Source organism: Gopherus evgoodei, chromosome 2 (genome assembly GCF_007399415.2).
Source record: "Gopherus evgoodei ecotype Sinaloan lineage chromosome 2, rGopEvg1_v1.p, whole genome shotgun sequence".
NCBI lineage: Eukaryota > Metazoa > Chordata > Testudines > Testudinidae > Gopherus > Gopherus evgoodei.
Genome location: NC_044323.1, coordinates 12907898 through 12933642, shown reverse-complemented (window position 1 = coordinate 12933642; position 25745 = coordinate 12907898). Strand labels below are relative to the sequence as shown.

General features: G+C 42.5%; 1 protein-coding gene across 4 annotated transcripts in view; it reads right to left on the bottom strand.

Annotated features, from left to right (window-relative positions):
• Positions 1-25745, bottom strand: part of LOC115645407 (sodium channel protein type 5 subunit alpha-like) — a 382036-nt gene that overhangs the window by 214668 nt on the left and 141623 nt on the right. For 3 of the 4 annotated variants that reach the window (XM_030550011.1, XM_030550007.1, XM_030550010.1), the window contains exons 9-12: positions 16919-17060; positions 15144-15341; positions 10960-11142; positions 8153-8554 (exon numbers count right to left, since the gene is read on the bottom strand). In XM_030550011.1, coding sequence (XP_030405871.1) covers positions 8153-8554; positions 10960-11142; positions 15144-15341; positions 16919-17060 — 925 coding nt within the window. The remainder of the gene's footprint in view (positions 1-8152; positions 8555-10959; positions 11143-15143; positions 15342-16918; positions 17061-25745) is intronic. The other variant, XM_030550009.1, reaches the window with a different exon arrangement.

Genomic DNA, 25745 nt, shown 5'->3' with positions numbered 1-25745 from the left:
TGGAGCCTCCTGGCCGTGATGCTCCCTATCGTTCACTGATTGCACCACCAGTGAACCCGGAGTCGGGTGTACATGGAGATATTCGTATCCCCTAGAAGGGGCCATGTACTTCCTCTCGACGCCTTTCGCTGTCGGAGGGATGGAGGCCGGGGACTGCCAGACGGTGTTGGCGTTGGCCTGGATGGTCCGTATGAAGGGCAGGGCGACCCTGGTGGGAGCATCAGAAGAGAGGATGGTTACAATTGGATCCTCTATCTCCGAGACCTCCTCTGCCTGCAGACTCAGATTTTGAGCCAATCGCCTGAGGAGGTCTTGGTGCGCCCTGAGATCCAGCGGGGGGGGACTGTTGGAGGAGGTACCCGCCACCGCCTCATCCGGGGAGGAGGATGAGGAGACCCCAGGCACGAGAGTGTCTAACTGAGGGTCTTCCTCAGCCCTCGCCTCTGCCTCAGGAGCCACAGCGGAGTCTTGCTGCTTGGACCCTTCCTCCCCTTCCGGGGAGGGAGGGGGGCGAGACAATGAGGCTTCAGGAGCCCTACGCTCCGCAGTCGCCGGCCTAGCAGGGAGCTGCTGGGGGCCCTGGGCCTGATGGTATGCCCAGGGTGTCCAGAATCCCCACTGTTGAGGGCCTTGGTCCTGCAGCGGCGGATCACCGAACAGCGCCGTCTGCCGGTCGGTGCCCAGCACATACCCGCTGTCCGTTTGGGAGGATACGGACGGCTGTCTAGAGGGCCATGGAGGGGCCGACCCTGGATGGTAAGGGTCTGCGTGGGCCGGCACGGAGGATCGTCTCGGTGCCGGGGACCGGTGCCGGGAGTCATAACGGTGCCGGGATCGGGATCGGGACCGAGTTCTGTCGCGGTGCCGGGATCCTGATCGGTACCGGGCGCCGCTTCGGTGCCGGGACCTGCCACCAGCTCGGTGCCGGGAGGTCGACCGAGACCTGCCACCGGCTCGGTGCCGGGAGGTCGATCGGGACTGGGACCTGCCCCCGGCTCGGTGCCGGGAGGTCGACTGGTGCGGCGAGTAGCGTCGGGACCTGCTTCTAGAATCGCGGTGCCGGTCTCAGCGACTGGAACCTGACCGCGATCGTCTCGATGTCGACCGGTGCCGCGAGTGCGACCGGTACTGCTGAGGGGAGCGGTGCCGGGACTGCGAGCGGCGGCGGGATCTGGAGCGCCCAAGACATCGGGACCTGGATCGTGAACAAGATCTTCTGGGCGGTGCCGACATCATGGGCTTGCCTCTGGACACAACCCGCACCGGAGGTACCGGGGGTGGCAGCCGAGTGGGCTCAGTCAGGGCTATGAGGTCCGGAGCCGAGGCGAAGCTCTCCGGTGTGGATGGGACCAGTATCTCAACCCCAGATCTCATGGAGGAGCTCGGCGGTACCGGACTCGACGGACCCGCTGGGCCCAGAGTCGACGGTGCCGGCGGCGCCGCGGCCGATGTCGAGGCCGGGCGCTCTAGCCGGGTCTGCCTGGCCGGAGTATTGGACTTCGACGGCCTTGGTTCTGACTCCGGTGCCGGAGAGGGCCGGTGCCGGGGAGTCTTCTCAGTGCCGGTGCGATCCGGTGCCGGCGCCGAGATCACGGCCTGCGAAGCCGTCGGGTCAAGTGCCGCCTCCATGAGGAGAGTCCGGAGCCTTTGATCCCTCTCCTTCTTTGTCCTTGGCTTAAAAGCCTTACAGATGCGGCACTTGTCAGATCTGTGCGATTCCCCGAGGCACTTCAGGCACGCTTCGTGGGGATCGCTGGTAGGCATGGGCTTCTTGCAGGCCGCACACTGCTTGAAGCCCGGCGAAACAGGCATGAGCCTGGCGCCGGGTGCCGGGAAGGGCTAAGCCCCCGGCGAAGAACTACTTAACAACTATTTGGACTAGAGATGAACGATAGATAAACGATAGAGAACTAGGAGAGCTAGGGACGTGGAGGACAGCTATGCTGCGCTCCACAGTTCCAACGACCGACACGGCGGTAAGAAGGAACTGAGGAGCGGGCGGGCCGGCAGGGATATATATTGGGCGCCATGGCGGCGCCACTCCAGGGGGCGACCTGCCGGCCCACTGGAGTTGCTAGGGTAAAAAGTTTCCGACGAATGTGCACGCGCGGCGCGCACACCTAACTGGAATGGATGTGAGCAATCACTCGAAGAAGAACTTAACCCTAATGAAACTCTATATAGCAAGCAGAAACCTCTTGTTATTTGCTTAGGGATCCTCACTGGATCTGAGGTGTCAAACTACAGAAAAGAGCATTGCTACAGCCCATTAATATAGTTCTGTTCAAACTGATCAACCTGCTGTGTGCAAGATGTTATTCTAACCTTTTAAATAATGAAGAAAATTCTTACCAAGGCACAACAAAGCAATTGGACACCTTAGTACAAATAACTGTGGTGCAAATGTACTGAAGCTTAAGCTGGCAGCATGGCAACAATTTGCTTGTTTAATTCATAAGCATTTTCTTTTAAAGACCAAGGACCAATACCCCAGGCATCCCAGAACAGTGCTCAGCATGCCTGAGGAGAGGAAAGGACATAACCTTCAGAACTTACAAGAGCCTAATTTCTCTCTCTCTTACTTTGGTGTACACCAACGGTAACTCCAATGTAGTCAACAGAATTACACTATGTAAATATAATGGGTGCAACAACAGGATCAGGCCCCACTTAACATACTGTTATATCAAATATACTGGAAATTTCCAAGCAGAGCTCACTACTCAGACTTAACTTGGAGTGAACTCACAAACCATGTCTGGAATTCTATGTCCATTCCTCCCTTGTAACTGAGCTGCTATTGTCTGACATAGGGCTACCTTTCCTCAGGGTGCATGCAGATTACATTACTTTGTTCCTCATAATAAATAATTGGAGATATACCCATCTCCTAGAACTGGAAAGGACCTTGAACCCAGCCCCCTGCCTTCACTAGCAGGACCAAGTACTGATTTTTGCCCCAGATTCCTAAGTGGCCCTCTCAAGGACTGAACTCACAACCCTGGATTTAGCAAGCCAATGCTCAAATCACTGAGCTATCCCTCCCCCCTGATAGCAATGTGTTTTTCTAGATTGCAAGCTGACAAATAAGCTGTTGTTTTGGCAAGTACAAGTGCCTGAGAATTTTGTCTTCCTTTCTTCAGTTTTTCAGGTGTTTTTATGTGGCATGTAAGCATCAACAGGTGTGGTGAATTGTGAAGAGACATGTAGCAAAGAAGCAATTGCCTTCACAATTCTCTGTTCCTTGGAGAGAGAAGCTGCTCTTGGTGTTACTTAGGGTATGTCGATACTTAAAACACTACAGTGCGTCAGTGTAGACACTACATATGGTGACGGGAGGGGTTCTTCCATCAGCATAAGTAATCAACCTCCTCCAGAGGCTGTAGCTAGCTCAATGGAAGAATTCTTCTGCTGACCTAGTGCTGTCTGCACTGGGTGTTAGGTTGGCTTAACCATCACTCAGGAGTGTGGGTTTTGTACACCGCTGAGCAATGCAGTTAAACTGACTTAATTTTCTAGTGTAGAGCAGGCCTTAGGCTGTACATCTAACTGCATGGTGGTTTAGTCAAATAGGCAGAGCAGCTTGAAAGCAAGCACAGTGCCATCAGTACAGACGTACATAAATATAGGCAGTTAGAACGCTATCGATGAACATCTCGTTTGCTGACTATGGAGTCTCTCTCAATGACAGAACTAACGGTTCCAAACATGAGCCACTCAGATTACGTGATATCTGTACTGTTTTGGTAGTTGTATTTGGGAATTAGAGAGAGGAGAGGAAAAACAAAGAAACTTGGTTCCCTATTGATGCAGCATCACAACTGTCTGTGCCTAACAACTAATCCCTCCCCTACCCCTTGGTGCAGAACATACAACTTTTGGAACTGACTTCTGTAGTTTATGCACTCATCTAAGCAGCCACCCATCTCTGTAGCAGACCAAGGTTTCTCAGACCACTCATGTAGATCACAAGCCCGGACACTCAGATATAGTAGCGAACTCTGCTGCAGATAATTATATGAAAAATAGTAAGGAACAAATGTTTCCCACTCCGAAAGATGGGCAGGATCTTGACTTAACCCTTGGTTGGCAGCTGAACAGCACATAGCCGCCAAGTTGTTCATCAGGATCTGAACTACTGTACCTGACATAAAATCTGCATGACAAAAGTTACTCCAGCCAAACCTATAGACAAACAAATATTTTCACAAGTGATTAATGGTTTTGCATGCCTCAGGTTTTGAGTGATCAATTTGAGAAACCTTAAATGGGCACGATTTTCATAAGGTGCTGAGGACCTGAAATCTGAAATCGGGGCCTGCTGTGTCTCAATTTGAGCACTCAAAAATGTAGATACTCAAATCTTTTTAATGTGGTGACCACCCCAGAAAAGTCTAAATAAATATCCTTGCAAAATTATAGAGGATGAAAGTTGTAAGGTGTGAACTCCTCAAAACTCATTGTTGCATTGGTTCCATCATTTCAGGGAATGCATTAACATCAGGTGGACTACCCTCACACTTCAAGCAATGGACCTTTCAAGTCAGGAGTTAAGACACATTAGCAGCATGGAGAAACTCGCAGCTTCACTATTACTGTATCTGATTTTTTTTTAATAAAAAGATAACTTCATTCTTCAGCAACATAATTCATTTAAAATGTTTGAAAGAAAACTAAAAAAATACAAACAATAAACCAAGAGGAGAGCCATTTTATCTTAAAACACACAGTAGTGTTCAATTTATCCACTGTTCTGCATTTGCTCCACAGTTTAGTTAATTTGTGCACAGTTCTTACAGTTCTCTTAAATAATGAATCTTTAAGCTGGGCTTGCTGCCAATTAGCTTTTAACTCCATCTCACATTTTCTGGATAGATTAGATATTAAACCTGTTTCACAGAAGACACAACATCCTCACATTGCATCACTAAATGAACATCTGTTGCTATAGTGCCTTGGCGTTATTTCCTAGACAACCATAGAAGTGCTCCCTCCCACCATCTAGCCCAGTTAATTTTCAACATATATTTTTAAAAGAAGTTGGCAAATAAAGAGCAATGCTAGCAGAGTTCAAAATTTCCCTAAGAACCCAGTTCTGCAAAGCACCAAATGTCCCCCGTGAAGTTCTGACCGCAGGAGATGGGGGGTGCTTGGCACCTTGCAGGATTGACACACAGAGATGAAAGAAGGAACACCACTAAACTATCATCATTTTTCTGATTTGTTTCAGGCTATTTTCATAAACACACAAGTAAATGATCCTTCATAAACCTTGTACTTCACAGCTGATCCAGTTGTGGCATGCTTCACAGAAAGTTAAACTGAATCAAAGTAAACTGTAAAGTCTGTTGTATTGGATCAACCTTAATAAACTTTAAATAAATAAAAATGAATTAAAAATTATAATGGGCATACTGCATTATCTCAGAATCCCATTATCTGTATGATTAAATATGTAATTTATTTTAATGGCTTTAGTTTTGTCTTTTATTTATTATTGGGAACTATACTCATTTTCCACCTTTCCTTCAAATGATGCATTATAATTCATTAAATAAATGCCTCTGCAGCTATACTATATACTGTACGCTATAATCAGAGATGGTCCATTACTCCCAAACCCAGATCCTGAACCACATTCTGAGGATGGTCTCTATTTCTTAAAGGGTCAAAACAAAAATTCCATATCCAAATATCCTCAGATTGCAAAGAGTTAAAGATCCACATCTGGATTTTGTGGCTTGGTCCCTACTCTAGCTACTACACAGCCATGCTTCTGTCATGATCTTAGCAGGGTCAGTAACATAATATGAACAGGGATCCTAGTTTTCCATGTTAGAAAAGCCAAAAGTCTCCAATAACGCCCCCCCCCATAAAAATCCACATTTTTCCAGGATTAAAATGAAACACTGAACTTTAGTTTCCCTAGCCACAATATATATAGGCATCAGTTGAACTACGGTGACCATATGTCCTGTTTCGGCTGAGACAGTCCCCTTTTTAAGCCCTGTCCCAGACATTCTGATGTTTTTGGCAAAACTGGGCATTTGTCCCATTTGCTCTTGCTAACAGATGATCTTCAGATGGCAAGAGCAAACAAGACAAATGCCGAATTTTCCTAAAAAAGTGGGACACCTCCCCCTGCCCCAAGGGGGGTTCAGAGGAAAGGTGAGCAGCCGCACCAGGCGCTTGGGCTCAGGCAGTCAGCCCCACCTGAAAGTGGCTCAGGCCAGTCCCACACAGTGTCCCTTTTCCACTATGGGAAATACGGTCATCCTGACTTCAGTAAAATTTAGTAAATAGCTAATATATGTTTTTATTTTTTCACAAAATGTAAAAATCAACGCCTCTGTAAAAACGCACATTCCACGTTTTTTCATGGCAAGTGGATTTCTAAGATCTCTGATTATGGCTCACCCGGCAACAGCTTTCAGAACTGGTCTTCTTCCGTGTTTTTAAAAATAGGTTGATGTATCAAAATAGTTACATAAAATGGAGGTGCAAATATTTGTGGGAATATGCTTCTCTTGAATGTTGGGAACAGAAAATAGAACACAAATACTGTTAATCGTACTACAGACTATTCATCTTCAAGTTTACAATGAGTGGCTCTATTTGCAAGATTCTGCAGGGTACACCATCACTTAAGATGGCGAAGCCTGCACTGACTTGCTCCTCAGCCCAGCACAGAGGAGAGGTGTTGGAGCTCTGGGTCAGGTTCCTCTCTTTCCCTTGGCAGCCTCTTTGAAGCACTGAGCACCCACAGAGTTGTGCATGGACTGCTACTGTTGTAGCCCCTTTTGCAGGCCATGCAAGAGGAGAAGCTCCTTGTGTGCTCCCATCCCCCTGCAAGCTTGTGTAAGGGCCTGTCACAATCTCAGTCCAGGGAAGCAAAATGCATTTCACAAAGTCTCCAGAAAGGGAGCAACGGAATGGCACATTGAAGAGAGGCAAACCCATCAGAGGTTTTGTAAAATGTCTGTATTAGTGAAGCAGAAGCACATATGGATTCTATAAAAGAGTTGGTGCAGGAATGTACTGGGGTGCTGAGAGGACATGCTGGAAAGTACTGAATGTCTGGGGGGTAGGGAGGTGGAGAGTTGTATGGGGAAAGTTAGAGGTCCTACAGGGATCTCATTATGGGGAGCTCTCCAAGTTGGGTGGGGGCAGATCAGGGAGTCTCTAGATGGGCACAGGATCCTCTCAAGTCCAAAGCTGGAAATGGAAGAAGCTGCACAACTCCGTGGAAAAAGCTACTTTACATACCACTTGTTGATAATCTGACAATAAATACAGAGCAGACAGGGGAATGAACAAGGTTATGCAGGTCGACTTGTCCACACTGCACCTGCCTCTTATACCTGGCACTTACTAATGGCAGCTGATGTTTTGCCAAGTGATGCTGCACAATGAGGTCCTAAACAAACACTATCCTTGTTATTTTTATTTTTTTAAAATAACGTGGCCCTTTCGAGAGGAAAGCCAATTATTTTTATTATGTTGCTCCACTCCAGTACTCTTGTGGCAAAGACTCTGCATGAAATCAAAACCCAGTTAATCATCTGCAGTTCTAATCCGAGATTTATTTAAACTGGATGCTAAAGTTTCCCTGGAAGCTACCTGGGATTTATAAGCAATTCTCTCCTCACAACAGTTATAGAGTAGCCAATGGATAGATGTATCAAGGTAGGAACCTATAGGAGCAGAGGGGTGTATGTATGTGGAAATCGCTGGATGGAACGAAATACACATAGGAGTATTTTTAAAATATTGGTTTTTGGCCACCAGACAGTGCCCAAGGTGGAAATGGCAAAAGGAACCCATCAGACACTTACCACATGAAGAATGGGGTGGGGAGATTTCATTTTTCATTCATATCTACATTTTTGAGCAAAAGAATCCAGATCAAAACCAAAATACAAATATTAGCCTCCACACAGAATGCCTCAGTAAATTCCATCCAGTACTCATGGACTTCTCTGAGGCTGCACAGAGTGCAAACAAATGCGGGATTTGGCCCATGGTCTTCACATAGTTTGTATGATAGGATTTTGGTGATTGTTTGAGGTTGTTTACAGATATCATAGCAAATGCCAATAACATTGGTGAAGAAACAAGAATGTAAACCATACAAAAACCATACTGTACTCACCACGTCGCCTGTCCCAGGGTTTTCCATAATAACGGGGGGCAGCAGTAACCCTGAAGGAGATGTTGCATCTGGGTTGTGCGCCCTGGTGCCTCCTCCTATCAAGGAAACCACACCATTGCAATCCACTGAGCTGTTCCTCTTGCCATTCTGCATGCAGTTTGGAGTAGGAGGGTGAGAGCTATGGCTTGCTTGACTTTCCATGCTTGAACGTCTCCCAGTCCTTGGAATTAAGAGTGAGCCACGCTGGCTTTCATTTTCTCCGGCAGTGCTGATCTCATCGTCGGCAAAATCTGTTTCGGAGCCAATGTCTCTGCCACGGAATCGGAAACTGAATATACTTCCATGGCTGGCTTTGCGCTTCACTGAGTTTGCATTTGGACCATAGCTAATGTCAAGCAGAGTCTGAAAGCCCCCAGAAAGGAAAAAGGGGAAAAGAAGTAACATTTTGCAACACCATTTTTGGAATGATGAAGGTTTTGAGTTCCTCCATCTACTGCAGGAGATCAATAAGTCCCTTTTAAATCAAGTGCCTCAGATAAGGATTTACTTTAGATGTATTAACCTCAATACAATTTTGAGTTTTAAAAGCCATTCCTAGTCATGAGGTACTTGTTTAATACATGGCTGTTAAAGATGTACTGAAATGTAAAGGGCCAAGGCTGTGTTCGCTTAGTAGTAAAACACTTTCTTTGCTCCTGCTCCCTCTCCATGCGATTAGAGTGAAAGGACATGGGGGAAGGAGACGAGAAGTGTAAGAGTGGTGTGGATTGGTGAATCCAGACCCAGTTGAAGGTGTCACAGTACATCTTCACAGGTGGCTAAGGAACAAACTTTGAAGTGAGAGAGAGCAAGAAATGAAGAAACAAGGGAAGAAATGAATCGTAGGGAGAATGAGAAGAAGAGGAGGGAAGAGGAAGAGGATGAAGAAGAGAGAAAAAAGCAGAGAGAAGAGAAGATATGGTGGATTCTGGAATAGTTATCCCAATGTAAGTGTACCACTGTCTCTTTCAAGGGGCAGCTCATCTAACAACAAGGTAATATCCCTTGTACTCAAACAATGGCTCCTTTGATGATATACTGAATCAGCTAAAGAGAGACTACAAACCTGAGAAATCATCAGCAGTGATTAAGCCCAACATTGAACAACCTTTACAAAAAAACCCTGAAAAGGAACACTGCCTTACTGAAAATAGTGTTTGGAAATGCACACAGGCTTAGAGCCTGTAACTCTTCTCTCCTATCTCTAAAGTGGGAATGAATTAAGAGAGAATATTTGGTGGGGAAATATAGGGTGTTGTTTTTTTTTACCTTTGTGGTCTGTGTACTTACTACTTCCACCTGAACTTTTTTCATGGTCCAAATCTTTATTAATAAGGATCAATTTTTTTCAATATCTACCATATCAGTCAAACTTTCTGGGCTTGATTCTGATCTCACATAATATATACACCATTGACTCCAGTGGAATTATTCCTGATTTACACTGCTGTAAGTAAGAATTATAAAAATTCAGGCCTACTGTATAAAAAGACACCTCATTTTGACTCAGACCATTTACTAAATGGTCAAAAATCCATATCTGGATTTCCACGATACAGTCATTGAAACTGATTCCTGATGGCAGTGTGCTTACAGCAGCTCAGATTTCATTTGAATGATGATGAGTCAGTCTTATTCCCTCAAACCATGCCAAGCACAGCCTTACAAAGATGATTTACTATAAGCTTTGAAATGTTACTTCCATGTTCCTCATGCATATGACATCCAGGGGCAAAAAAATGAAAACAAGAAATATAATCTCAGAAAAACATTAACAAGTGTGTAGCTCCGGTTCATTCTGGTATTTGGTATCTTGAAATCCACTCAGAATGAATCAAACAGCAATTCTAGCATTAATAATGGTATAATTAGTAATGCAACCCACTCAACTAATTAAACAATATCAAGAAAACCCTTTCAGTATTAAAAAAACTCTAATGTGTCATGTATAAATGTTGTGAGCTGGGGAGTCATTAATTTGTCACATCTACTTACATCACTTTCACATTTTCCATGCACTTTTTTATGGTTGCCAAATGTCCCTAAATTTACTGACAATAAAGTATTGAAAGACTTAGCCCATTACATGGCTATTCAAAAACAACAAATAAACTGCTTTAAACTTGGCCCTCTATTAAGCGTAGACAACTGTTAATATCTGAAACCATCATCAGTATCATCAGTATCTGCAGATTCACATTCAAACATATCAATTATATTAATAGAATAACTTTTTAAACAATGGGCTTACCCATCCTCTTTTTTTCCCCCTACAGTATAAAGTGAAAACAATTCCAGAACATTTGTACTGAGAGGTGACAGGCAAAAGATTAAAAAGCAAAGCAAAGAAAACTTTTCAAGTGTCTGCTGTACCTCATTAAAAAGCAAAAAAAGCACTAGCCCATTAGTAGGGATATGGTTGCCATAACTAGATGGATTACAATTTACAATGAACATGTTACCATGAAAATAAATGAGACTGGGAAAATTTTGAAATGTTTTAAAAAACAAACAAAAAAGTGACAAAAATGCTTTAGTGGGCATTTAAAGAGATGACTTTGAAATTAGAGCAGATAAGTTTTTCTCCACAATTATAACATACAGAATTTGTGCAAGCTAGTCACAATGCTCAGTGTTTGATCCTTATTTATGGTTAAAGGGCTTTTTGTTTGTTTGTTTTAATTACAGTATTACCATTCAGAGCCCTGATTATTCACCATGGTACAGAGTGAAGCAAATTGTCATTGACATTTCAGATAATGACTTACCATTCTTCGCTGACCACCATCATATTCAGATTTGGGAACCTTTTGGTCTTCCCCATAATCTTCTACCCCCAAGGACCTCTTTTTCATTCTCCTATTTCTTCTCTCTTTGACATTTTTGGATGCTAAAGGTGACATTTCAAATGAGCTAAGTGACATTGAATCAATTCCTTTAGCAGCCAGTGCCTAAAAAAATGAACATAGCAGATATACCATTTGCAAGTTTAGGATGTCAGTAAGTAATAATGATTATATATTTCATATTATAATGATTATATATTTCAACAGCTAGGTCTCCATTGTGGACAGACAGCACAATGTCTGTGTGTGCGCGTGTGCGTGTGTGCGCACACACACACCTACACTCAAGTCATACGTTTGCCTTCCATCCAGAATAAACTAGACGGGTAGAATTTTAGGCCTACCAAGCCTTGGCAGTGCCCCTTTAATCAAAAAGGGTGAATCAGAGTGGAGTCCAGCTGGCTGCCGTTGGGCTGTGCATTGCAAGATCTCTGTGCTCTTCACAGGATGATACTAACAACACTAGGTACGCTGGCTGACACATTTTTATAAGTGAAATCATATCCCAAGCAGTGACAGCGCCAGCTCTGATCAGGGATCCGAGGCGACAAATGCAAACCATGGGTGTAAAAGAAGATAAGACAGACTTTTCAACTCCACATGCCTCTGCATCATGTTCTCCACGTCAGCTATCTTATGGAATCACTGCACAAAAATTCTGATAACAGGAGAGCTGCTAGAAACCCAACTGCAGCTGAATTCAAAAAAAGCCTGCCAGCACAAATCAATGGTCTTGAAAACTCAGTGGAAAGCCAGGAAAGAAAAATCAAAATATTAGAAAAAAAGTTGCAGACCCATGATGAAGCATTTGATGAGAGCTGGGGATTCTCTCAGGCACAAACAGGGAGTTTTGCACCTCCAAAGAGGCTACTGAAAACTTGGTAAAAATCAGACTAGAGCAAAACAAGTAAGATTAATTTTGGGGTTGCCAACCAACTGGAGCCACACCCATTGATTATCTACTAGGGTGACCAAGTGTCCCGAATTTATAGTCACAGTCCCAATTTTTAGGTCTTTATCTTATATAGACTGCTATTACCGCCCCCCACCTCCGTCCCGATTTTTCACATCTGCTGTCTGGTCACCCTATTATCTACTAAGCAGGGCCCCCATTTGCAGGTTCCTTGCCAGAATACAGAAGGTATCAGATAATCACTAAACAATGCTATAGGTTCCCAGGTATAGTAGAATCTAATGAATCTTCATTGTTATTTTCTGTAAGCCACCAGACTTAGCAATCACCCTTAAAAAACAGAACATATCCCCACTCCCACAGGTGTCAGTCAAAGTAATGCAGCAAGTTAGCAGTTGTAAAAAGAATCAGTTATGTATTTTAAGGAGTGGGGGCAGCTCTATTACTCTCTATTAAAAAGATTACAATGCAACAGCAAAACTTAGCTCTTTTGGGACACATACTCCATGAACAAACTTCTTTGAGCAGAGAAGAAGAGGGAGGTTTCAGATGCTTTTCTGGGTATCGTTCTCATATGATGTATTTCTAAAGAAGTGTTCTGTGTAGCTCAAAAGTTTGTGTCTTTCACAAACAGAAGTTGGTCCAATAAAAGATATTACCTCTCACACTTTGTCCATTTGAGTCAACTGATTTAACTGGTATGCTGAGGTATTTTTCCTCTTAAAGACTCAATGACTCTTTCGGAGTTAGCTTCAGCCTTAGGAATGTGTTGGACCAATTGCATAAGATGACTGATCAGCCCCAAGTAGGCCTCTCAATTAGAGCTGCGTTCTCTTTGTATCATGTAGGATAAGTGTCATTCTGAACAGTTTAAATTTTCCTTTCTGCTTGCCATAACATTTTATCTCCAAAAATGGTGCTATTAAGGTTGCCCTACTCTTCCCAGTATGATACTTTGTTTTCAGTTGCTTATAACTTTGCCAAACTTTTAACTGTTTGGGCTGAATTTTTCCGTGCTTGCCTCCAGCTGATTTTATTTTTTTTTTTAGAAAGTTGCAGCCAAAATGATGAAGCTGTTTCTGAGAATGAGGCTAAGAAAAAAATACATTGTTTTGCCCATGATAAATAATTCTGGAGGCCTTTTCTTTAAGAAGCTCTAGTGTCCCCATGCTTTGAAGGGAGGTCTTGACATTTGAGAAGCGGCCATCCTTTGCATCAGAGATGTGCCTTTTGCTCTTCTGTGAAAATCTGCCCAAATTTGGCTAAATTATAAGCCTTTGAAAAAAATCACAGTTTTTACATGCTCAGTAGACACTTGCTAGAGCTTGGCAATTCAAACCCTAAAAAATTTGTCTGCACTGGGCATGTTTCCGCCTGGGGGATGAGCAGGATTTTCCCTGCATTTACAGCTCTGGATTATGGTGGGCTAAGGTTAGACACTGGAACTGAGAGCAGGTTGCCTCTCCTGTGTTCTCAATGATCCCTCTGCCAGGCATAGGCAGCATGGAGGATGAAGCTGCCTGATTCAAATACAGAGGGAAAAATAAAGACAGACAGACCTGTGGGGGTGGAGAGTAGAGACAAAGTTTGGTTGGGAGCTGGCAGGTGAGGAGGAATGGGAGAGACTGGGACTGCTTGGATGAGGACAGTGAGAGTCAGGGGCCAGAGACTGGAACTGGAAGCCAGGGGATGAAGACTGGAACTGGCTGGGCAAGGTGACTGGGACGGAGAGGGAAATGAAGAGAGGACTGGGAGCCAGTGGGTATGTAGGGAGACTGAGATTGGATGAGGCGCTGAGTGGAGACAGGGGCTGATTGGGCCAGGAAAGTGGTGCTGGGAATGAGTGGAGAAGGGGAAGGAGCTGAGGTGTGGGGAATAGATGTGACCAGGAGCCCAAGTTAAATCAAGTTCCATTTCATGTTGTGGAAAGCTTAATCTCAGGAAGTGCCTGTAACATAGGATTTTATCTGTACAGGGAGTCCTCGGTCCTATGACACAATTCGTTCCTCAGAATTGCATTGCAAGTCAAAACATTGTAAGTTGAAACCGCTTTTCCCATAGGAATCAATGGAGGGATAGATCCTGAATCAAGGCTTGATACACTATTTTCACCACAGTAACCCAGATTTTTATAATAAATGAATTATAGTCTATTGTTGCAACATCAATGTATTTACTGTACACTGTATTTTGTAAACAGCATTCAAATAAACATATAAACTCACATATGCTGTTCAGAATGCTGGCAACACAGGCTCAAAAAACCAGGGAGAATGGCATACACGCTGAGCCTCAGCCAATCACTGTTTAAGCTTTCTGACTGGCTGAGCCTGGGGGTGAACCAATCAAAAACAAGCAGCAACCCCACCCAGCAACAAGCTATCCTGCTGACTCGAAGCCAATCAGAAGTGACCCCTTCCAGCTCCACACCAGTATAACGCAACCAGGAAGTGATTTCAAACAAACTTTATGCAAATCGAGTGTCGTATGGGCAAAACAAGCATCATAAGGGTGAAACAGACAGTTAATTGAAAACTGTCGTAAGTGGCGTACAACGTAAGTCGGGCATCATAAGTCCGAGAACTCCCTGTATAGGCCCAGAATTGTAAATATTTTAAACAGGTGACCCTACATATCCTCTCATTTGTCAAACAATAGGATATTAATAGTGGTTTGAAACTGTAAGATTAATAAAGCAAATGAAAAAAGAATGTTAGTTAACAAGTACGGAAGAGAAATGTGGCTACTTTAGTCCAATTCCACGCACAGTTTTTGTTCCCATGTAACTACTGCAGTTAGGGGCATGATGTTTACCAAAGCAGATGTACGGTACTATCACTAGTGTGGACACAGATAGACCAGTATATACCATACCAATGCCTTATATACCATACCAATATCACTATGTCCATGCTGTTGGGCAGGTGAAGGATGTGGGAAAGTTGCACGAATTTAACTATACTGGTAGAGACAAAGCAGTACAGCTTTTGTGTGTAGGCAAGCCCTTACTGGTCACAAACATTATCATTACATTTCTTCTAGAAAAGACTGTAACCCCTCTGAATAAGACAATAAGCAACAACTCATTTTCAATAGAGCCCTTATTCCATTGGTCTTATATGTTTAGAATAAAGGTTGAGTGTTGTTGTATTGCATGTTCAGGCTAAGACTAACCAGAAAATAGTTTACAGACCTCCTGCTCTTTCTTTAACATTTCCATGGCTTCCCGAAACTTCCTTTCCTTTGCCTCTGTTTCAGCAATAGTGGCTTGGTTCTGCTCTTCATAAGCCATGGCTACTACAGCCAGGATTAAATTGATCAGATAAAATGAGCCCAGAAATATAACCAACATAAAAAAGAGCATGTAGATCTTCCCAGCAGATCTCAGAGTCTGCAAGTACAAAAATAAAGAGTCTGATGCATAGTTAAGTTTAAGCTTTCTACAATGTTTAATAGATTTATATTTACTTTTAATTCAATTAGATTTTTGCTAACAGCCTGAACAGAAACCCGTTCAATATAAAAACAATCACATCATAGAAAGTTACACTCTCATCATGAAATTGCCATAATTTAATTAGGTGATCATTGTGTCATGCAGCAAGTTGCGTTTTTAAAATGAGTGTTTTTTCTCATGAATACTGTGCCTGAGTTTGTTCGATAACACATAAACTTATCAGCAATTGCAGAGAAAGCATTCTTCACCTAAAAAGTCAGCACACTGATTTCCTTTGAATATAGACCTTCAGAAACTTGCCATCTGAATATAATTTTTTTGTGCTAATACAGAACTTGCCCTCAGACAGTGGTACATTTACTAAATGCTAATTGTTCAGTCTTCCTTTTTACAGCCGCAACTTGAACCTTCCAAATCTGTACTTGTAATTTTGTACCCATTAAATGAATTACAGTTATTTAATTGGCCTCTATTTCAATGTGTTACTAGTTTTCATGAGATAAAAATAAATTGTGTAGATCGTGGCACAGGAAACTGGAGTCCTCAGTTTATTTGAAGAACTGTACAGCATGGTCTATACCAAAGTGCTTCACTCTTGACATGGAAAAGCAAATTTCCAGTGGGCAGAAGCCCATTTGCACGCACAACCATGTGCATGCAATTTTGTGCCTAATTTCTGCATGCAGTTCCTGAGATTTGCATATACAATTACAGCAAATACATGCAAGAATGAGTATTTAGTTGACCTGTCCATTTGCACACACAGTTGCTACAACTGTGCATGAAAGTTACAAGTTATTCTCAGACAATTTTTGCACATGAACCTCAGGGCCTCCTTGATGGAAAGTTTGCTCTGGGGAGAGCACTCCTACGTGTGTGGGTACAATTTAGTCTCCTTCTCCATTTAATTGTCAAGAAGCATGCCAAGGGAAGTGATTTTTTTGTCAGGTGGAAACCATTCTCCTTTGAGCGGGACTGGGATCACCAACTCATTTTACACCAGCCACCAAACAGTTATTATGTTGTGACATCTTTCAGATTGAAACAAGTTACCCAATGAGAGTTTCTTTCTCCCATTTACCAACTTCCCTTAGCCATCCATTGACAATCATCTCCTAAAAATTCATTGCAGCAACTGATGGCTCCTGACTAGGATGTACACAGGATAGTCATTCATTTTGTGTCTAATCTCCACCAATTTTCTCCTAACTTCAACTACTGACTTTGGATTTGTCTACACAGTGAGTTAGTCCATAGCAAGCCAGGGCATGAATCTACAGCACACTAGCTTGCCACTCACTAATTTGCTGTGTAGCCCTTGTGCACTAAAAGTTCTGTCGCACAGTCCAACATGCTTCTGTTTCACAGAGCGAGATAGGGTGCATCAAGCTAGTCTGCTATAGATTCACACCCTGGCTTGCCACACACTAACTCGCTATGTAGACAGACCAATATTTTATTATAAGTGGATGACTGATTTATTTAATGTTTTAATGAAAAAAATCTGATACCTGTTGATAGAGACGCTCCCAGTAATCTTGTGTCATCAGGCGGAACAAAGAGAGAAAGGCCCAGCCAAAAGTATCAAAGCTTGTATAGCCATGATCAGGATTTTCACCAGCCTTTAGGCATCTATATCCCGTTGGACACGTGCTACAAATAATAATAGAAAATAAAGCTAATTACAGGTGGCTTCAATGTGGAGGAACTGGTTTTCCTACAGATGACACTGGCTGCTTTCAGTTGAAAGTTACAGCCATAGAAACATACAGGCAAGCTGTTCCATCTCATGTGAAAGTTCAGATTACATATTACATTTAAGGTTGAATGCTTACAGTACACAGAGAAGATCCACCCTAAACAGGTGAATTGAGGATTGATAACCAGGTCACTAACTATAACAATAAATAGGCTTCTCTTACCCCTTACAATTATCTCAAGAACTGCTGAGATGCTGGAACAGATCCTCAGCTGGTGTAAAGTGACAAAGCTCCACTGAAGCCACTGAATCTGTGCTAATTTATGACAGCAGAGGATCTGTCTCAAAATTCTTATGTGTCCTGAGCTGTCCACCCTTCAGCTTGACCTTCTACTCACACTCTGGGACCAGTGAACCTTTCATCTAAGCACCCAACCCTTCAGTTCACTCACCAGAGGAGCCTGGGATTTCACATCCACTCCAAGAAAAGTCCTTACCTAAACTGCTGCAATGACTTTTCTGCTTCTCTCAGGAAAGCTTCTAGTCTGTGCATCTTGCAAATTCCCTTATTACGTGGCATGCCGGAAGCAAAACATTCTCTCATTAAATTTCACAACTCCTTACAATTTTTTTTCTAAAACACTATGGCATGCCATACACAGCAACAAAGTACACTAATTACAACTAATTCTACCAGTGACTAAAGCAACCATGTAAATAGCAATTTGGTAAGGGTACCAGATCCATCTAACAGGCAGGAAAAGAGGAACTCAGCAGAACTTGCATGCCTTTTTCCACACAGTTGTTCCAGACGCTCTCTGCTTATGCTCTGGATAGGTAAGAGCCTAGTAAGGGTCTTATAGCTCTGTAAAAGCTCTGGTTGACATGGTTAGGAATGGCTACAATAATGTGGCTTTGTGAAGGCATTTTAATGACAAAGAACAATTTCCAAGCAGTGTTTTTGAACAGAGCAACATACTCTGCATTGGAGTTGCTGAATTTGAACCTCTATCTGTGAAAAAGAAGAATCAAATTTTTCTAACTTGTCTATCATCAGGGCTATTAATCAGCAATATCCAGTTAGTTGATCCTGTAAAACACTTCTTCACCAGTCATGTGGAGTGGCAAACATGTCCAACAAGTATGACATGTCTTGTGACAGAATAATAAGAGCCCTCTCACTCCATTACACAATAGGGTGCTTCAACCACAATTGCTTTTTAGTACAATGTTTAGTAAAACAAAATATAAATTGACACTAAACCAAAAGTAATAATAAATAAAAATAAAAAAAAATATTAATAAATAAGAAGCAAATCAAAGAAAACCTTTGAATTCAAGCCAAAATTAGAATAGATTCAAAGTCAGTCATGTGGGTAGTGATGGTGGTTGGGGTAGGGGGGAAATGTCACGGTATCGTTTCCTGAACAGAACAGCTATATATATGGTATAGATCATATCTTTATATTACAAGGTAGCAATGTGATCTTGGGGTTGAGATAATTCTTCAGTGCATTGTCAGTGGCTTTGAAGTCTTTCAGTGCCAGACACCAATATTATGACTTCAATAACACTTTCAGAAGCTTAATCTAATATCATTAGTCAAGCACAAGGTTTTAAATAAATCTGCTTTGAAAGCCCAAAAAGAAAAACAAAAAAGAAAAAGAAAGAAAGAAACTTTGCAAGATTCATCCATATCTATCTATGCATGGGACTTTAGATGAAAGTAGAAACCCTCCACCCCATAGTCTACATTTTATTAACTGTGCAAATGAAAATATAGTCAGATTTTGTGTGCTTCAGTGGAGCCCTGCTGACTTACACCCTCTGAAGATCTAGTCCATATTGACTACGCTACATGAAAAAAGCAGAGACATTTTCGATTCTTTTGCTCCCAGTCTAAGAAAAGTATATCCTTCTTGAGCTCTCCTACTTTGGTTCCGTTTGTTGAGATCCACAACTCCTGCATTACTTTGATTTTATCATTACAGGCTTGGGGAAGAGGAAAAGGAAGAAAACTCCAGCTGTTCTCTTTTCTAAAATCTATGTGTTTACTCTGAATTTGTGGTCTGACCATTTACTCTGTGGAACATTAACTTTCAAGTAAGCCCCATATCTCAACAGGATGGCATGTATTGTCACCAGGTGCCAGATATTCATTAGATTTCTGTCTTTCACCTGATACTGCAGACACCTAACAGTGTCCATGGTATGCTTAGCATATTTTTCCAATGATTTCTTGACTCTAAAGAAACATTAATTTGCCTTCTTTGAGGCAGCACGGCCACGCAGGCCATGACAAGTTTTTGTAAGGCTCATTCCTTTTTTCAAGAAAAACTGACTAAACTTTGCTTAGGATTTTTTTTTTTAAATCCAAGCACAGAAAAGCTTTCCTCAGTTCTTCACTGAAAAACAATCCCAAGTGGTCCCACTGGGTTATCTCACTGTGCTCTTATTTATTTTAATCACCCGAAGAGAGCAGGTGTTGCTGAAACATCTGAGGAGCACTGTATGTGGCTTGAAGGATATCATGTTTCATTAACTTTGGGCCTAGCCTTGCTCCAAATGAAGTCAATGGAAGTTTTGCCATTGACTGCAAGTGAGCAAGACTTTTGTCTCCAAATAAAGCACAGATAAAGGATTTCTGGAATGCTTTTTTCTCTGGAGACCCTCTTCAATCACTGTTATAAATAGGGGAAGGGCTGTGGCTAAAGGGGGGAAAATATTGAGTTGTTGGCCACTCACATAAAATCTCAGATAAGCCTCATGGCACCATGAGATTGGACTGCACTGCCACTAGAAGATCCCCCTCAGATTCACTGGTACTATCACTGCCTGGGGTGACTTCTTTTTGAGAAGAAGGGAACTGGACCAGTTACTCATATATACATGGGGCAGTTTACTGAAAGGATGCCTGTTTTCTTTTTTGAAAAGCACTAGGAATGGTGCTGTAATCCTTCCTGGTGCTGAAGGGAGTGACAGAAACCTGGTCTAATATCTTCTGTTTGTAATACAATACTAATTTGTGCAAGTTTACTTATGTTTACAACTCCTTGCAATATGGCAATCTTCTCACTAACATAAGATGACCTGACAGGTATATCATAGATTGCTAATACGAAAGAATCTTGTATGACCATGGAGTACATGTACAAAGTATGCCTCCAGGGACTCGGCAGTGTTCAAACTTGAGGGACGTCAGTACTAAAACCATGACCCTCTATCACTTGAACTGAAGAACTCCATTAACCAATATCTGTACTAGCCTTTCATCCTCTTACACCAAAAGGAGATACTTGCTCGCACCTGAGATTCCCAGTGAGCCTACTGTAGAAAAACTCCCCCACAAAGAGTGGTGATCCATAGGATGTGCATACAATTTAGAAATACTGCATGGAAAAGAAAAATTTTAAAAGTGGCTGCATTCTATGATAAGCCATAAGGGATCTGTTAGCTGGAAGGGCTCCCATTTAAGATTATTCTTTGGGAATCATCCCTATTCCCTCTGAGGTGCATTCCTTTTTAAAAAGGAATCTCAGGATTTTACTTAGGATGTTAAAGTCTTCCTCTTTGGATTTTCAAGCAGACTCTTTAGGTTCTACAGCTCAGGGGGAAAGAGTCTGACAGGATTTCACTGAGACTGGCAACCACAAGAAGCTACATTAATATAACATCCTTCACAGGGTGCTGTACAATTAATCACAATACAATTACAGTGTCATCGATTAAGAACAGTTAAAAGCACCAATCTACCCATCCATCTATCAGGCCATAATCACCATAGTTTGCTGGCACCAGTACAGAAAATTAAAGGACCCAAGAATAAACCTCATTTTAAATAATGACACAGATTGGGCAGTCCAGGTAGTAACAGCTAAGGGACATAATTACAAAATGCGCTAGCTCAAGATTTTAATCTGGACAAACCCAGTAACCTGCTGATCCAGGCTGTAAGGAACTACTCGGGGTTTATAGCGAAAGAAGATTGGTGAACTACTGTGTGTTGGCTCACAGCATTTCAGAGCTTGAACCTATACAAAGTGATAGCCATATGGTACTAGGAGGTAGCAATTCACAGTTGCTAATGTTGTCATCCCCCGAAGTCTCTAAGCATATGAGGGACTGTGCAGAGATCTGCACTCTCAATTGTCCTAGGTAGCAAAAGTCCAACTCCATCTATTACATATGATGATTTATAAACAGACATCAAAAGATGGAGGCAAACAGACAGGTACAAACTGGACTATTTAAATTTAAAAAACTGCAGTAAGGAATCTTCATAGCTCCTGTAAAAGTTGTGGGCTGGCATATCAATAAGCTGAAAGAGTCTGAAAATGAGGGGAGATATTTATAGTTGAAATAACTGAAATAAATTTTAATTGGTCAATTTTAATAGAATGAGAAACACCCCTTTAGCAACACAGCGGGGGTAAAAGCCTGAGGTCCCCCCAAAAAATAAAAAAATAAAAAATCCCACTGGCTTTCAATTCAGGCACATATACCCTGAGAACCAGATCACGACCAAACCTATGCACCCGTGTAAAGGGGAGTAAGAATGCCATTTACCCCTGTGTGGCCTCTCCAGCCCCTGACATCAGGCATGCAGAAGTAAACAAACATTGTGCGCTCACAACTGCCTCTCAAGGTGGTGGGTGGGGAGTGGGCACTCTTAGCTCCACCCCTAGTGCACAAACCAGCAAAGGGATGTTGTAATCTACTATTGGTGTGAGCCAGCAGCAGAGGGCTACACCTTTGTAATATGGGGGAAACTCCTGTTCTGTTGCTTGGGCAGCATGGGAATGCATTGACTCTTAACTAGGGCAGATTGTAAATGTGTAACCCACACCCACTCAGTGCGGTTGATGAGCCCGCTGTGCCCTGGACAAACAGAGCTGGCTACTTTAGCTCAGGTAGTACTGGCTCATGCTTTCAGACCCAGAAATCAAGGATTCAGTCCATAACGCTAATGATCCACTCATAGATGCGGCATTTCAAATATACAATCTGGCCCTAAAAGTGGGGTACCAAAGTGTGCACTCTGTAAGCTATAGCATTTTTCACAAGATTGTATGTATGCTTTCTTGCGTTTTTTTACACTGATGTGAGGAGCTTTCCTGTCACAAACACACTACTCACATTCCAATATGATTTTAACCAACACAAAGTAGATGAAGAGTGTGTTAGCTACATCATAACTTAGTTAAGTTCATTTAAAATATGCTATCCGCTACAAGGGATTGTAATAAGATTATTAGTGTTATTTATTAAATTATTTCATAATTGGATCATGAGCTCCGACAGTTAAAAGAATGCATCTAGTTCTTTACAAAATGACATCATCTTTAATGGCATTTTAAGAAGCCACAGTTTTAAGGAAAAACAGGGACTCTGCCTTTGCTCTGCCAGCAGTCCCAGCCTTTACCACACATCAGCTAACTGGGCTCACTTCTGTTAGATACTGAAAATATCAGCCTCAATCCAGCAAAGCACAAGCAGTCCCACTGACTTCAGTGGAATGACTCATGCTTAAAGTTAAGCGCACAGTTAGTTGGTTTGGGGCCCGCGTGCTCAGCACTTTGCATAACTAAGCCTTCAAACACCTCCAGATTTTCTCCCAGGCTGCCTTTGTGCATGGCAAATACTCCCTGATAAAATACCAGAACCAACTTCCTTATTCTCCTTAAGACTCACCTCTGCCGAGATGCACAGGAGACCCAGCCTGATGATCATGGTTAAGCAGCCAATGAGCTGTAGCTATTGTTTTCCACCTTTCCTCCCCACCCCTTCCCCCAGGTAAATAACAAAGCTGAGCCAAATATTCACCAAGTTAATTTACTTCCAACCTGTATCCCTAATCTCTACCTCTTCGTCTGTTTGTGTTTTTGGGTAGTAAACCCTTCAGGCCAAGGGATTTCTCTTCTGTATGTCCAGGGCCGGCTCCAGGCACTAGCTAAAGAAGCAGGTGCTTGGGGCAGCCCAAACCAAGGGGTGGCACTACGGCTGCTATAGGGTTGGCACGTCCGGGTGTTCGGTGGCAATTCGGTGGTGGGTCCCTCAGTCCCTCTCGGAGTGAAGGACCTGTCGCCGAATTGCTGCCAGAGAGTGGAGCGGTGCAATCGCGCTGCCACAGCTTTTTTTTTTGGCGGGGGGGGGGGGGGGCGCTTAGAGCAGCAGAAAACCTGGAGCCGATGCTGTGTATGTCTGTACTGCACCAAGCACAGTGGGGCCTTAATCCTGAATGGAGCCTTTGGATGCTACAATACATAATTAACAACAACAATAATAAATGGAGTCTTATTAATTTCAGGTAAACCAGAGTTCTAGCTTAAACAACAAGGAGTCCAGTGGCACCTTAAAGACTAACAGATTTATTTGGGCATAAACTTTTGTGGGTAAAAAACCTCAGCTGTTATAGCTGTCAGCAGCAGAATAAAGGAAACTGCCGTTGTTGCTGTCTGTATATCATCCTCTTCAATTCAACAGTTTCCAGCACAGTTGGGGCTGTATTACATGACACGGCTTCTTTATTGTCAATGGAGTAGTGGCTGTGGGAAAGGATGCTGTATACTGAATGGTATTTGTGGTCATGTAAGTTATTCACCTCTCAAACTGCCACGGTTCAGGTGAGAAATGCAGCACGGGGCAGTGTAAAGCAATATACCTAAAATGAAGTAAATGAACCATCCCATTCCTCAGGATAGGGCACATTTAATTACTCTCTTCAGAGGAGTGTGGTGAGTGTCTTAACATTTGTGAAGTACTGTGAAATCACTGGATGGAGGATATGTAAGTGCAAAGGATTATTACTACAGTTGAGGGGCATCAGGTTATAGCTTCAGTATGATATACTGTACAAAAGTGCTGTAAATATGGCTGCAAGTAAAGCTCATCATTAAAATGCCACTTTTGTATACTTGGTAACTATGAAAAAAAGGGAGGGCTCGCAGATGGAATTTTATGTGTTGGTATAGATTGCCTTAGTGAAACAGAGCAACACAACAAATACCTTTATAAAGATACTTTAAAACAGATTAGGATTCATTTTATAACTTTCAAATGTTTTAAGAGGATTTCCATTCTAAATTCCTTTTATTTATAGACTAAGATGAGAGCAAAAGAGTTACAAAGATATATATGTTATTTTTAAGTAGCTTGCTAAGAAAAATCAAGGTCACAGTGAGAATAAAGGTAGCTAAAGTTTCTATAGCAACAGTTACTAGGATGCAGTTGCCAAAGGTGCCTTCTTTTTATATCCTGAAGTAGCTTTAGAGGCCGATTTTTCTTCCCATTCACTAGCCTTTTTGGCAATATCAGTACAGGCATGATGCAAATGTACTTGCATTGTTAGTATGATACTGTAGACTACAGCCTAAGAGCTGAATATACAGTATATGTCATGCAAAAGGGAAAAAAATGTTAAGCAGTCTGACCTTGAGACTTGAAAAGAACACCACTGACTGAAAAACCACACTGCTTGGAAAACCGGTTTTCTTACTATCAGCCCAAGTAGCACATGAGATTACTATACATGAAAACAAACAGAACAGAAGGCTACTTTTATCTTTTGCTGCCCAGTTTATTTACTTTATGCATTTGACAGCACTTTGTGTCTAGGCAGTTTCAGAGTTTCCCCTAGCAGACAATTTCCCCTGTTGTTTGTGTGGCTCTTTCACACTGCCACAAGGGAGAGAGAAAAAAATTCTGAAAAAAATCGGAAAATATCATTGTAAAATCACAAAAATTGGGAGAAGACTCAGGGACAGGAGGAGAAGCTGAAACTCATTTTCCTTTTTTTGGGGGGGTGGGAGTAGGAGGCTAGGGAGTGAGGTCAGAAGAAGATAATTGACTAATTCCAAGCTGAGGTGGTCCCTCTACATTTGTATCCTATTTTGATAAGGAAACACCACACTCTAAGTTTATAAGCATTTTTACAAAATTAGCAAGTTACCATTTCAATAAGAAAAGTGAGCAATCCCATAATGTGACTACATTAATAATACAGGAGTTTTGATGTAACTTGAGAGAATCCTTTCATTGCCAGCCCTCCACCATTACATCTGCCATGGTGTTGTGGTCCAGTGAAGACCATGAGCATGTATCTGGTACATTCAGCAGCACAGCAGGTGTTTTCTAATCCAATGCTCAGCAGCAGTCAATTGGTTAAATGAAGAAGAACACTTTTCCCTTGTTATCAGCTAAAAACACATACCAGAGATCAACATAAATCTTTAGGGTAGGTTTTTCTGTTTGTTTTTTTAAGTCATAGTCAGCACCTATAATTCTGGTGCCCTTCTGGCCACCACCTCTGCTTATGGGCTAGAGCTGTGCTGCTGCAAGGAAAGGAGAAACCCTTAAAGGGGTGGGAGCCCCCATAAGCTGTGTTCCAAGGGGGGCGAGAGAGAGTGGTGACTGGGCTGGAGGTGTCCCTACAAAATGGGTGTCCTATAGTTTCCTATGGAGTTTAGGCCTCAAGACAGCCTTATTTATAGGGAATGCATGGCCAAATCCTGAAGGCTTGACTCAGTTTTCAGTCCTTACTCAAACTCCCATTGAGGTCAGGCTCATTGTTTTCCTACAGGTTATTACTTTTGTCTTTTAAATCCAAAGCACGTGAAACACACTTTCCTGTTCATTACTAC